We start from the raw sequence: 13933 nt of genomic DNA on the forward strand, positions 1-13933 counted from the left end.
CCTCTCTAACTGTGCCTTCCCAATAAATAAATAAATCTTAAATAAAATGAAATAAAACTATTTTTGATTATTTTTCACTTGTGCTATTGCATAACTCTTTTCAAAGGTATGAAGCTTATAAATACTCACTATCCTCTCCTGGACAAGGCATTCCAGGACGTTCTGGTACACAAGGGAATACTGAAAGGAAATAAACTAAAATTAACAGCATATTTAAACACTCAAATTACACAGACCTAAAAGTAATCTAAATTTTAAACGGCCTCTCTCTTTTGGAACAAGATATTAGCATAAAGTCTGTATTATCTGTCGAAGATATCCATTTCACCAAGGCTATATAAAGGAAGTTTTCATGGAAACAAACCTATCTAGAGATAATGTATCAAAAGTTCAATCAGTAATTCCAGTCCCTGTTATATCACTATTTTTTAAATTAACTATTATTTTTTAAATCTTTGTTGTAGTGATACATTTGCTACAACAAAGAATTACAAAAATTGCACACAAATATGGAACATAAAACATTAGAGGGGTGGGCACTTCACGCAGGTTAAGCTGCTATTTTGGGATGCCTGTATTTCATACTGAGTGCTCGTTCAAGTCCTGGCTACTCGCTTCCAATCCAGCTTTCTGCTAATGCATCTTGGGAGGCAGCAGATGATGGATCAAATGGCTTGGGCCTATGCCACCCAAGATCTGTGAGATACCCAGATGGAGTTCCAGGTCCCTGGCTTTGGCCTTGTTTAACCCTGCCGTCTTGGGCATTTGGGGAGTGAACCAGCAAATGGAAGCACTCTGTCCCTCTCTCTGTTGTTCTGCTTTTCAAATCTATGTAAATAAATATTTTTTAAAATTACAGTTTTTGGATGATGTATACTCAATTTAAAAATAAATTAACAACAGGAAAAATACCAAAATCTAAAAATGAGCTTACTTTAGAAACTATAAATTGACATACTAATTTAAGCTATTTTTATAATAGGTAGAATACAAAGCAATAGGAAATTTATGAAGTTAATATAGTAAAGGACACATGTTAATAAAGAGCAGAGCAGGAGCTGGAATTGTAGCATAGAAAGCCATCACCTACAACACCAGCATCCCATGTGGGAGCTGGCTTGAATTCTGGTTGCTCCACTTCTGATCCAGCTCCCTGCTAATGGCCTGAGAAAAGCAGAAGATGGCCCAAGTGTTTGGGCCACTGCCACCTATGTGGGAGGCCAAGATGAAGATCCTGGCACCTGGCTCAGGCCTGGCCCAGCACTGGTCGTTGCAGCCATCTAGGGCAAGAACCTGTACATGGAAGATCTGTTTTTCCTTTTCTCTCTGTAACTCTGACTTTCAAAATAAACAAATAAATCTTTTAAAGAATAAAATAAAGGGCAGAGTACAGGAACTATAGTTCCTAATATTTTATATTTTAAAATCTGAGATAGAGGGGCCGGTGCTGTGGCACAGCAGGTAAAGCAGCCACCTGCAGTACTGGCATTCCATATGGGCACCAGTTCAAGACCCAGCTGCTCCACTTGCGATCCAACTCTCTGCTATGGCCTGGGAGAGCAGCAGAAGATGGCCCAAGTCCTTGGGCCCCTGCACCCACGTGGGAGACCCGGAAGAAGCTGCTGGGTCCTGGCTTCAGATCAGCTCAGCTCTGGCCATTGCAGCCATGTGGGGAGTGAATCAGCGGATGGAAGACATCTCTCTCTCTCTCTCTCTCTCTTTCTCTGCCTCTCCTTTTCTCTGTGACTTTCAAGTAACAAAAACAAAAACAAACAAACAAAAAAAAGCTGAGATAGAAGCTAACTTTTTTTTCTTTTTTCAAGATTTTATTTCTTTTATTTGAGAGGTAGAGTTACAGACAGTGAGATGGAGAGACAGAGAGAAAGGTCTTCCTTCCGTTGGTTCATTCTCCATTGGCCACCAATGGCTGGAGCTGTGCTGATGCAAAGCCAGGAGCCAGGCGCTTTTTCCTGGTCTCCCATGTGAGTGTAGGGTCCCAAGGACTTGGGTCATCTTCTGCTGCTCTCCCAGGACATAGCAGAGAGCTAGATTGAAGTGGAGCAACCGGGACTTGAACTGGTGCCCATATGGGATGCCGGCACGCCACAGGTGGAGGATTAACCTACTGCGCCACAGCGCTGGCCCTAGAAGCTAACTTCTGAAATCAAATCTAGGACATAGCATAAAAAGCAATAAAACAAAAGCTGTTCATACCATTGATCAATCATTGCTTCAAGCATTTCTAATTTTATTCTAGCAGGAGATTATCAAAACACTAGATAGTTTCTGAAGTTCACTGAGATCTCAACAAACTATCTTAAATTTGCTGTGAAGCACTGAGAGATCACATTTTAATACCCAGGAAGGCAACACAGACGACAAATTTCCCAAGATTACAAGAAGTATATTGATTTTACTTTCCCTAGCATCTGAGAAACTACTGAATGAGGACAAGTGCACAGAAATTAAGAAAATGGCATCAGGGCACAGGTGTTTGATTCAGCAGTTAAGACTCTGCTTGGGACACCAAAACCCCACACTGGAGAACCTGGCTTCGAATCTCTACTCCAGGGGCCAGCACTGTGCACAATGGGTTAGGGCCCTGGCCTGAGGCGCCAGTATCCCATATGGCGCCGGTTTTGGTCCCGGCTGCTCCTCTTCTGATCCGACTCTCTGCTATGGCCTGGGAAAGCAGTGGAAGATGGCCCAAGTCCTTGGGCCCCTACACCCACATGGGAGACCCAGAGGAGGCTCCTGGCTTGGGATCAGTGTAGCTCTGGCCATTGTGGCTATCTGGGGTGTGAACCAGTGGATGGAGTACCTCTCTGTCTCTACCTCTCTCTGTAACTCTTTCAAATAAATAAAATAAAATCTTAAAAAAAAAAAATCTCCACTCCACTACTGATTCCAGTTTCCTGCTAATAAACACCCTGAGAGGCAGCAGTAATGGCTCAAGTAGTTGGGTCCCTGCCACCCACAAGGCAGAACTTAATTGAGTTCTAGGCTACAGCTTTGGCCTGGCCTATCTCTGGCTGCTTGAGGCATTTGGGGAGTCAATCAGTGGATGGGAAACCTCTATCTCTCTTTCAAAAAACAAAAATAAAAAAAAGATTGAAATAGTAAATGACAGCTGGCGCCGTGGCTCAGTGGGCTAATGCTCCACCTGCGGCGCCAGCACCCCAAGTTCTAGTCCCGGTTGGGGCGCTGGATTCTGTCCCAGTTGCTCCTCTTCCAGGCCAGCTCTCTGCTGTGGCCTGGGAAGGCAGTGGAGGGTGGCCCAAGTGCTTGGGCCCTGCACCCGCATGGGAGACCAGGAGGAAGCACCTGGCTCCTGGCTTTGTATTGGTACAGCGCACCGGCCATGGCAGCTATTTGGGGGGTGAACCAATGGAAGGAAGACCTTTCTCTCTGGCTCTCTCTCTCTCACTGTCTAACTCTGCCTGTCAAAAAAAAAAAAAAAAAAAAAAAAAAAAAAAAAAAAAAAAAAAGAAAGAAAGAAAAGAAAGAAAGAAATAGTAAATGACATTAAGGTTATGCTGAAAAATGGTCAAGAAGGAGCAGGTGTGGCACAGTGAGTTATGTCACTGCCTGGGATGCCCATATTCCATATCAGAGTGCTAGGTTTAAGTGTAGGAACATCTACTTCTGATCCAGCTCCCTGCTAATGGACCTGGGAAAGCAGCAGAAGATGGTCCAAGTACACGGAACCCTGCCACCCATATGGGATTCCCAGATGGAGTTCCTGGCTCTGGACTTCAGCCTGGCCCAGCCAACCTTAACTGTTGTAGGCACCTGGAGATGGAATCAGTACACTGAACATCTCTCCTCCTCTGTCATAAGTTAATTTTTTTTAAGATTTATTTATTTATTTGAAAGGCAGTTTCAGAGAAAAGGAAAAATAGAGAGAAACAGAGAGATTTTCCATCTGCTGGTTAACTCCTCAAATGGCTGCAATAGCTGGGGCTGGGCCAGGCCGAAGCTAGGATCCAGGAGCTTTTTCCAGTTCTCCCACGTGGGTGCAGGGGCCCAAGCAGTTGGGCCACCTTCTGCTGCTTTCACAGGCCATTAGCAGAGAGCTGGATCAGAAGTGGAGCAGCCAAAACTTGAACTGGCACCAGTATGGGATGCAGGCATCCCAGCAACAGCTTAACCTACTACCTCACAATACCAGCCCCATAAGTAATTCTTTAAAAAGCAACATTATCAAGAATAAAGTTATTTTTAAAAACATGTATCTCCAAAAGTATACAAAACAATTATTCCTTTACCATGAATCAAGAGTTCAGAATCCTTGTTTAGTTCATAAAGCCTAAAGGCTTCTTCTAACTCCAACTGAGATGATACTGTACACGGGTCTCCTAAAAAACACAAAAAGTAAAGTTCACTTTTTAAAACCTTCAATGTGATATTAGTAAACAAATTTCACAATACAATATTTGGGAAATATTTGACAAGGACAAATTTTACACAATTCTGTTCTCTAAAGTATGTGATATAACTTCAGTTTCCATTCTATAAAATATAACATGAGTTTCACAGACACTAAATTTTAAACATACAAAACCATTTTGTTCTTAATATTGTGCATATTAAACAGCTAGCAAACAGAATATTGACCACATTATGAATTGTCACTGTGGGGACAAGCACTGTGGCACTGTGGGTTAGGCTACTGCTTGGGACACCTGCGTATCATTGTAGTGCCGGGGATCAAGTTAAACCTCCACTTTCCAACCAGTTTCCCACAGATGCATACCCTAGGAAGTGGCAGGTAACAGCTCAGGGACTTGGCTCCCTGTCACTCACATTAAGTTCCTGACTCCCAGCTTCAGTGGGCTTTTAAGGAGCAAACCAGCAGGTGAAAGATCTCTATATCTTTCTTTCTGTCACTCTGTCTTCCAAATAAATAAGCAAACTTAAGAAAAAAAATTGTCACTGTGAGGGGGGGCACCGTGGAGCAGCAGATTAAGCTGTTCCTTGAAATGGAGCATCCCCATATTGGAGTGCCAGTTTAAGTCCCCAATACTCCCCAATTAGAATCCAGCATCCTGTTAATGTACCTGGGAAGGCAATAGATGATATCCAAGTAGTAGGGTCCCTGCTACCCATGTGAGAGACCTGGATGGAGGTTTTGGGCAGGCTTAGCCCCAATTGTTGCAGGCATTTAGGGAGTAAACAAGTAAATGGAAGCTCTTTCTCTCTCTCCCTCTCCTTGTCACTCTTTCTGATATATAAATTCATTTTTAAAGAGTTATTTATTTGAAAGACAGAATGAGAGAGAGAGAGAGGTCTTCTGTCTGCTGGTTCACTCCCCAAATGGCTACAATGACCAGGCTGGGCCAGGAGCCAGGAGATTCCTCCGGGTCTCCCATGTGGGTGCAGGGGCCCAAGCCTTCCCAGGTGATTATTAAGGAGCTGGACTGGAAGTGAAGCAGCCAGGACTTGAGCCATTGCCCATATAACTGCACCACAGTGGGGCCCAATCCATTTTTTAAGCACTACTGTCACTGTTACATGACTAATGAATATGGTCAAGAGCAAACTTCCAGCTGATTCTTTAAAAGAGGAAGTAAAAGTAGTTCCAGTGCCGCTGATGTAATCATTGGTTGGCTTTATTTCCTTCACACGAGAGCCTATTCAAAGGAATCACAGGAGATTCCTGAAGCAGTCTGGCCTGAAGAATGGTCCTACTTTGCTGCTTTCAGTGTAAAGGAATAGTTCTAGTAAACATACTCCATGCAAGAGAGGGGGAGGAAGAAGCACCTCCCTTAACTAGCCAAGGAATGGAGTCATTGGTGTCCACTGAGGTGGGACATCTCTCTGGACAATGACATTCCACAATGAAAAATCACTGACAGCAGAGTTGTAGCTGAACTGAGTTGTCTGCTCTATTATTCTCTTGCTTATTTCTGTGTTTACACCAAACATTACTACACATTAGATGCCATCAATCCAATCCAAACCCTGGCTACTACCATCTGAGAGAAGAAAACAGTCTTCTCCTTTCCACCAGTCTCAAAAAAAAAAAAACACAGTTCTCTACCCTCAACTCCAACTTGGCCACACAATCCTTACTTCCTGTGTCTCCTCTGGGCACTACCCACTTTGGTCCTTAACTAGAGATTTTTTTTAATTTATTTGACAGGTAGAGTTATAGACAGTGAGAGAGACAGAGAGAAAGGTCTTCCTTCCATTGGTTCACCCCCCAAATGGCCGCTATGGCCGGCACTGTGCCAATCCGAAGCCAGGAGCATTGTGCTTCTTCCTGGTCTCCCATGCGGGTGCAGGGGCCCAAGCACCTGGGCCATCCTCCACTGCTCTCCCGGGCCACGGCAGAGAGCTGGACTGGAAGAGGAGCAACTGGGACTAGAACCCAGCACCCATATGGGATGCCGGCGCTGCAGGTGGAGGATTAACCAAGTGAGCCACGGCGCCAGCCCCTAGAGATCTTTTCAGAATCATATCCACTTTGTTGTTGAACAGCAACCAGACTCTCAGTCCAAGATAGAGTGGGACTTGTCTCAAAGGGAGTCGTGGGTGTGGCTTCTAAAGGAATAGTGTACAACTGGATAGACAAGAAGTCCACAATGTCCGAAATAGAGAACTGTGGGTCTGCAACTTTGCAAAAGACAGTGAAGATAGCTACTAAACCGCAAACACATGACCATTATGTAAGAAAAAGAAAGAATAACACAGGTGAAGCCAAGAGCCATGGAAAACCACTCCCAGAGAACAGGACTGGATTTTTTTTTAAAAGATTTATTTTATTTATTTGAAAGACAGAGTTAGAGAGAGAGGTAGAGACAGAGAGAGAGGTCTTCCATCTGCTGGTTCACTCCCCAGATGGCTACAATGGCTGGAGCTGCACCGATCCAAAGCCAGGAGCCTCTTCTGGGTCTCCCACATGGGTGCAGGGGCCCAAGGACTTGGGCCATTTTCTACTGGTTTCCCAGGCCATAGCAGAGAGCTGGATCGGAAGAGGAGCAGCCGGTACTAGAACCAGCGCCCATATGGGATGCCGGTGCTTCAGGCCAGGGCTTTAACCCGCTGTGCCACAGCGCCGGCCCCAGGACTGGATTTTAATAAAGGAATTGGCAATAGGTCGCCAGCTGTATTTCAGAATTAGTACTGAACAGCGACCATCACACATATCTCTCACCTACTCTTCCTTCCTCTACGAACTGGACTATTTATTGAAGTTCTCCTGTCCTTACCTTGTTATTCTGTTTCTATACAGAACTACAAAAGCAGGAATCAAAGAGCCTCATCCAATAACCAGACCAGTTTTAGGTGACAAGATCTTGAACTCTGAGATTTTTAGGACTTTGTACAAGGAAGGAATCTTAATTTGTGGCTAGAGCACAAACTGCAGGCCACAAACTATCACTCCTCCCACAGAAGGGGCACTTCATTTCTTATCCTCCTGAACCTGGACAGGCCCTGTCACTACCTGATTCTAGATGACAATTTTCTAGAAGAATTAATTGTTTAAAAAGTGTGCCTGTTTACAACTTGGACAACCAGGGACAGTGTTTGAAGTGCAGCAAGTTAGGCCGGCGCCGTGGCTCACTAGGCTAATCCTCCGCCTAGCGGCGCCGGCATACCGGGTTCTAGTCCCGGTTGGGGCACCGGATTCTGTCCCGGTTGCCCTTCTTCCAGGCCAGCTCTCTGCTGTGGCCAGGGAGTGCAGTGGAGGATGGCCCAGGTGCTTGGGCCCTGCACCCCATGGGAGACCAGGAAAAGCACCTGGCTCCTGGCTCCTGCCATCGGATCAGCGCGGTGCGCCGGCCGCAGCGCGCTGGCCGCGGCAGCCATTGGAGGGTGAACCAACGGCAAAGGAAGACCTTTCTGTCTGTCTCTCTCTCTCACTGTCCACTCTGCCTGTCAAAAAAAAAAAAAAAAAAAAAAAAAAAAAAAAAAAAAAAAAAATTAAGTGCAGCAAGTTAAACTTCTGTTTGCAATGCCAGCATCCCATATCGGAGTATCAATTTGAGTCCTGGCTGTCCCACTTCTGATCCAGCTCCCAGCTAAAATAAGCAGTGGAGATAACCCGAGTGCTTGGGCCCCTGCCTCCCATGTAGGAGACCTGGATGAAATTTCTGGCTACTGGCTTTGGCCCAGCCTCAGTTGTTGCATCAATGTGGGAAGTGAACTAGCAGATAGATTTCTCTCTCCATCCCATGCCTTCAAGTAAGTAAATAAATAAATCCTGCAAAACATTTTTTTTTTTTTTTTTTTTTTTACAGATTGTATTTATTTGAGAGGTAGAGTTAAAGAGAGAGGGAGAGACACAGAGAAAGGTCTTCATTCCCCAAATGGCCGCAACAGCTGGAGCTAGCTGGGCAGCTCTGAAGCCAGGAGTTTCTTCCAGGTCTCCCACGTAGGTGCAGTACTTGGGCCATTTTCCACTGTTTCCTCAAGCACATTAGCAGGGAACTGCATCAGAAGAGGAGCAGCTGGGACATAAACAAGTACCTATATGGGATGCCAGCACCACAGGCAGAGGCTTAGCTTACTATGCCACAGCACTGGCCCCTGAAAAAAGTTTTTTAACTTGGACAATTAATCCAAATTGCCCTCCAAAAAGGTTATGGCATATACATTCAACAGTGTATCTTTCTTAACTCCCTACAGATAATTATTATGTTTTAAATATTTCATCAGATGGGTGAAAAGGGATTTATTTTTCTATTTTTAATTTCTTTAATCATTAGTGACCATTGAGCTTTTTTGTTACTTACGAATTGACTATTTTTACCTCTATGAATAGGTTGTTCATCTATTTATTTTGACTTATTTATTGTATACTAAAGATAATTTTTTGTTGTAAATATCACAAATTTTTTTTCTCCCAGTTGTTACTACTCTTGCTTTTTTATTATAATAAATTGTTTTTATTTATTGAAAGGCAGAGTCAGAAAGAAAAAAAAATCTTTTATCTGCTGGATCACTCTCCAAATGGTCACAATGGCCTGAACTGGACCAGTCAAAAGCCAGGAGCCTAAAACCCCATTAAGGGCTCCCATGTGGGTGGCAGGGGTCTAAGTACTTGGGCCATCTTCTGCTGCTCATTAGGAGGAAGCTGAATTGGAAACAGAGCAACCGGGACTCGAACTGGCATTCACGTATGATACCAACGTCACAGGTTGGCTCACCACCTGTGCCACAACATCAGCTCCTTCTGTGTCTTTAATTAGACTAAAATTTTTGACATATATAATTAGAAAGTCTTCCCTTTACAATTTGTTTTTCAGAACTTTCCTGTTTATTTTTTCAGACGAAGTTTTTTCCATATTTTTAAGAATCCTTTTGGAAATTTGAGGGGATGAAGTTCTATGCGAGCTGTTGGTTGAAATGTAGGCCAGGTAAATACCTGCTTTCAATATGTACTTAGAGATTGGTACTTTTGAATAACCACAAGGAAGTAGAAAATAATACTTAATCATGGACATCATTTGCATTCAAATGTACTTTGTTTTTCTTGGACTGAATGTCTTCAGTTCAAGTATTATCTTCTCTGGCCAACTGTTTAATGCCTGATAAAGCTGGATGCAGAACTCACAAGTAAAACATTCCATGCAGAGTCATCAAGAAACAAAGCTCAGCAGAAAACCTATTTCCCAAAGCCCACTCATATCCTAAAACAGGAATACACACAAAGTAAGAGCTGTGTAGTGCAGTGAATTTCAAAGTAATGAAATCTGCCCATTAGCCAGCAACTTGCTCATTTTTCCAATGTATCTACATTTTTTTCACCTATAAAAAGCAAATTAGAACATTAAACCTAAAGTTTAGTAAATATGCAAGATCAGAGAACCTGACAAGATGTAGAACATGACACTCAGATATAGCATAATTATATTTAGTTAGTTCCATATAAGGCTGAATTCAGTGCCCCACATCTGGAAGAACCAACATACCCTAAAACCAAAGCTGGCAACCTTAGATACGACTACCACATTCTTCTGGATGTTTTTCACAAAGACCCTCACTCTGTGGCCATCAGGCCCTTCTTGCTGCTACTCTTAGCCTGCATACTGGGTTCAGAACACATAAACCACTTGGAACAGTCACGGTTCTCCATATTTGAAAGGGTGACACTGCTTAAAATGTAGGTTTGCAGAAATTTCCAAGGATGCCATGACATTTATGTGATCTAGGCCCAACAAAAACAGGAGATTTCCATCTTGTTGCTTCCTTTTTCTAGGAGGTAGTTACAGGGGTAAATGAAATCCCACAAAGCTGCCTTTCTTTGAAATCCACTTCAGTAGAGATGGGGTAACAGGACTGAATCCATCCCTTACAAAACAACAGAATGCTGGATAAAGTAAATTAACTAATACTGGAAATCGAGTAGCAAAGGATCAACTGTATCCAACTAATTACATCAAAGAAAAGAGCTCAAAAATATCTGCAGTAAAATATATTCAAAACTCAATAAGGCAGGGGCCTGCACAGTGGCACAGCAGGTTAAGCCACTTCCTGCACTGCTGGCATCCTATATGGGAGCTGGTTTAAATCTAGCTCCCTGTTAATGGCCTGGGAAAAGCAGCAGCAGGTGGCCCAAGTCCTTGGGCTCCTGCTACTCAGGTGGGAAACCCAAAAGAAGCTCCTGGCCCCATAGCTTTGGCCTGACCTTTGCAGCCATTTGGAGAGTGAACCAGTGGATGGAAGACCCATCTCTCTCTCCATCTCTACTTCTCACTCTAACTCTGCCTTTCAAATAAATAAATAAATCTTAAAAAAAAAAGGCATAATCTAATAAAATATAACTAGTCATGTGAAGCAGGAAAAGTATTACCCATAATGAGAAAAAGAATTTGACTCCAAATTGACCCAGATGAAAAAATCCGTGTAACTCTTTTAACAACTTTAATATTTAAAACTATGTCTGATATGATAAAAAAAAAAAAAAAAAACTACAATACCGGGTATTTTAAGTAAGCAAGGAAGAAATTCTAAAGATCAAACTGAACTTATACAAATAAAATAGCCAGTGTCTGAAATTTAAAAATACATTAGATGTCTGGCTGCTCCACTTTCAGTGCAGTGGAAGATGACCCAAGTGCTTGGGTCCTTGCACCCCCGTGGGAGACCCAGAGGAAGTGCCTGGCTATGGCTTTGGTATGGCCCAGATCTGCCTGTTGTGGCTATTTGGGGAGTGAACCAGTAGATGGAAGATTTTTCTCTCTCACTCTAAGTCCGCCTTTCAAATAAATTTATTTTAAAAATACAAAAAACACACTAAATGGAATGAATGGCAGATTAGAAAGACATTGTCAAAGGAAAGTAAACTTGAAGATACAGGAATAAAACTACCCAAAAATAAAATACAGAGAAAAACACTGTAGAAAAAAAAAAAAAAAAAAAAAAAAAGGTGAGCCTTAAGACAACTCCAGGAAGCCTAAAATTTGTATTTGAGCTTCCCAAGGAGCTGGCACTGTGGCATAGTGGGTAAAGCTGCCGCCTGCAGTGCTGGCATCCCATTTGGGCACTGGTTCGAGTCCTGGCTGCTCCACTTCTGGTCCAACTCTCTGCTATGGCCTGGGAAAGCAGTGGAAGATGGCCCAAGTCCTTGGGCCCCTGAACCCATATGGGAGATCTAGAAGAAGCTTCTGGAACCGGGCTTCAGATTGGCACAGCTCCGGCCATTGTGGCCATCTGGGGAGTGAACCAGCGGGTGGAAGACCTCTCCCTCCCCCTCCGCCTCCCCCTCCGCCTCCCCCTCCGCCTCTCTCTAACTCTGCCTTTCAAAAAATAAATAAATCTTGAAAAAAAAAAAAAAAGATTCCCTAAAGGAGAGGGGCTATCACCAAAAAAAAAAAAAAAAAAAAAAAGAGAGAGCGAGATAATGGCCAAAAACTTTCCAAATTTAATCAAAACTATAAATTCACAGATCCAAGATGCTCGACACAACTAAAGCACAAGAAAGAAACAAAGAAAAGTACTTTAAGGCCCACCATCATTATCAAATTGCTTGAAAGGAGTGACAAAAAGAAAAATCTTTAAAGTAGCCAGAGAGGGGCTGGCATGCTGTGGCTACCACTTGCTACATCGGCATCCCATGGTTCAAGTCTGGCTGCCTTCTAATTGGGGAGCAAAGGCAAACTCTTCAGGTATTATCAGGCACAGACCTTTAGAAAGGTCTTAACGTGCTGGTCCTCAACTTCCATAAGAACTCCTTACTAAAACCAATGTGCAAAGGACGTGCCTGGGCACGTTCATAGCACTTGTATTTATGGCAGTCAAAACCGGGTAATAACCCAATGACCAATAATAGGTGAGTGGACAAATTACGATATAGACCCAGAATGGAATGTCACTAAGAAAAAAGAAATAGATTTCTGACACATACACCCAAAGCATCTATTGCGGCTGGCACAGCGGCGTAGCAGGTAAAGCCACTGCCTGCAGTGCCGGCATCCCACATGGACACGGTTTGAGTCCCAGCTGCTCCACTTCCGATCCAGCTCTCTGCTGTGGCCTGGGAAAGCAGTACAAGATGGCCCAATTCCTCGGACCCCTGCACCCGCGTGGGAGATCCAGAAGACGCTCCTGGCTCCTGGATTTGGATTGGTGCAGCTCCAGGCATTGTAGACAACTGGGGAGTGAACAAGCAGATGGAAGACCTCTCTCTCTCTGCCCTACCTCCTCTGTGTAACTCTAACTTTCAAATAAGTAAATAAATAAATCTTTTTTAAAAAGTATCAATAATTATGCTGAGAGGGGCTGCTGTTGTGGTACAAGTTAAGCCACCCCTTGCTACACTGACAGCCTATTTCAGAGTACCAGTTCAATCCCTGCTGCTCCACTTCCCATGCAGCTTCCCATTACTGCACCTGGGAAGGCGGTGGAGGATGGCCCCCAGTGCTTGGGCACCTGACACACACGTGGGAGACCAGGATGGACTGTCTGTCTCCTGGCTTCTGCCTGGCCCATGTGGCCATTCGGGGAGTGAACCAGTGGATGGAAGATCTTTGTCTGTCTCTCTCACTGTGGTTCTGCCTTTCAAATAAATAAATAAATCTTTAAAAAAAATTACTGTGCTGAGTAAAGGAAACCAGACACCAACCCCTCCCCACAAAGAATATGTGCTGCATGATTCCATGTCCCCAAAAGAGCAGAAAATACAAACTGATCTACAGTAACAGACAGTAGGTTAGTAGCTGCCTGGGGAAAGAGGAACAAGCAGGAGGGAAGAACTGCAAAGGATAGGGAAACATTTGGGAGAAAGGTTATAGGTTCTCTATCTTACTTGTGGGGTTGGTTTTCTGAGTACCAACACTCACTACACTGTAAGATTTAGTTTTTTTAATTTGGGCAGCTACTATTAGATCATCCTGAAGTAATTCTTTTTTTTTTTTTTTTTTTTAATTTATTTGACAGGCAGAGTTATAGACAGAGAGAGAGAGAGAGAGAGAGAGAAAGGTCTTCCTTCCGTTGGCTCACTCCCCAATGGCCGCTACGGCCAGCGCTGCACTGATCCGAAGCCAGGAGCTTCTTCCTGGTCTCCCATGCGGCTGCAGGAGCCCAAACACTTGGGTCATCTTCCACTGCCCTCTCGGGCCACAGCAGAGAGCTGGACTGGAAGAGGAGCAACCAAGACTAGAACCCGGCGCCCATATGGGATGTCGGCGCCACAGGTGGAGGATTAACCAAGTGAGCCACAGCGCCGGCCCCCTGTAAGATTTTAATATGTATAGTTTGCTCTGTGCCAATTAAACCTCAATAAAGCTTTGTTTAAAAAGTGAAATAAAGGAGGCTGGCAGGTAAAGCTGCCTCCTGCAGTGCCGGCATCCCATGTAGGCACCAGTTCGAGTCCCGGCTGCTCCACTTCTGATCCAGCTCTATGCTATGGGCTGGGAAAGCAGCAGAAGATGGCCCAAGTCACTGGGCCCCGGCACCTGCATGGGAGACCTGGAAGAAGCTCCTA

At 43.9% G+C, this 13933-nt stretch overlaps 1 protein-coding gene across 5 annotated transcripts in view; it reads right to left on the bottom strand.

Annotated features, from left to right (window-relative positions):
• The window catches only part of PRKCI (protein kinase C iota), a 93011-nt gene that overhangs the window by 40468 nt on the left and 38610 nt on the right, over positions 1-13933 (bottom strand). For all 5 annotated transcript variants that reach the window (XM_089330951.1, XM_089330949.1, XM_089330947.1 and 2 more), the window contains 2 exons: positions 4269-4358; positions 130-180 (listed from right to left, as the gene is read on the bottom strand). In XM_089330951.1, the coding sequence (XP_089187077.1) occupies positions 130-180; positions 4269-4358 (141 nt within the window). The remainder of the gene's footprint in view (positions 1-129; positions 181-4268; positions 4359-13933) is intronic.

Source organism: Oryctolagus cuniculus, chromosome 4, assembly GCF_051225735.1.
Source record: "Oryctolagus cuniculus isolate XC-2025 breed Fujian yellow rabbit chromosome 4, ASM5122573v1, whole genome shotgun sequence".
NCBI classification, from domain to species: Eukaryota; Metazoa; Chordata; class Mammalia; order Lagomorpha; family Leporidae; genus Oryctolagus; species Oryctolagus cuniculus.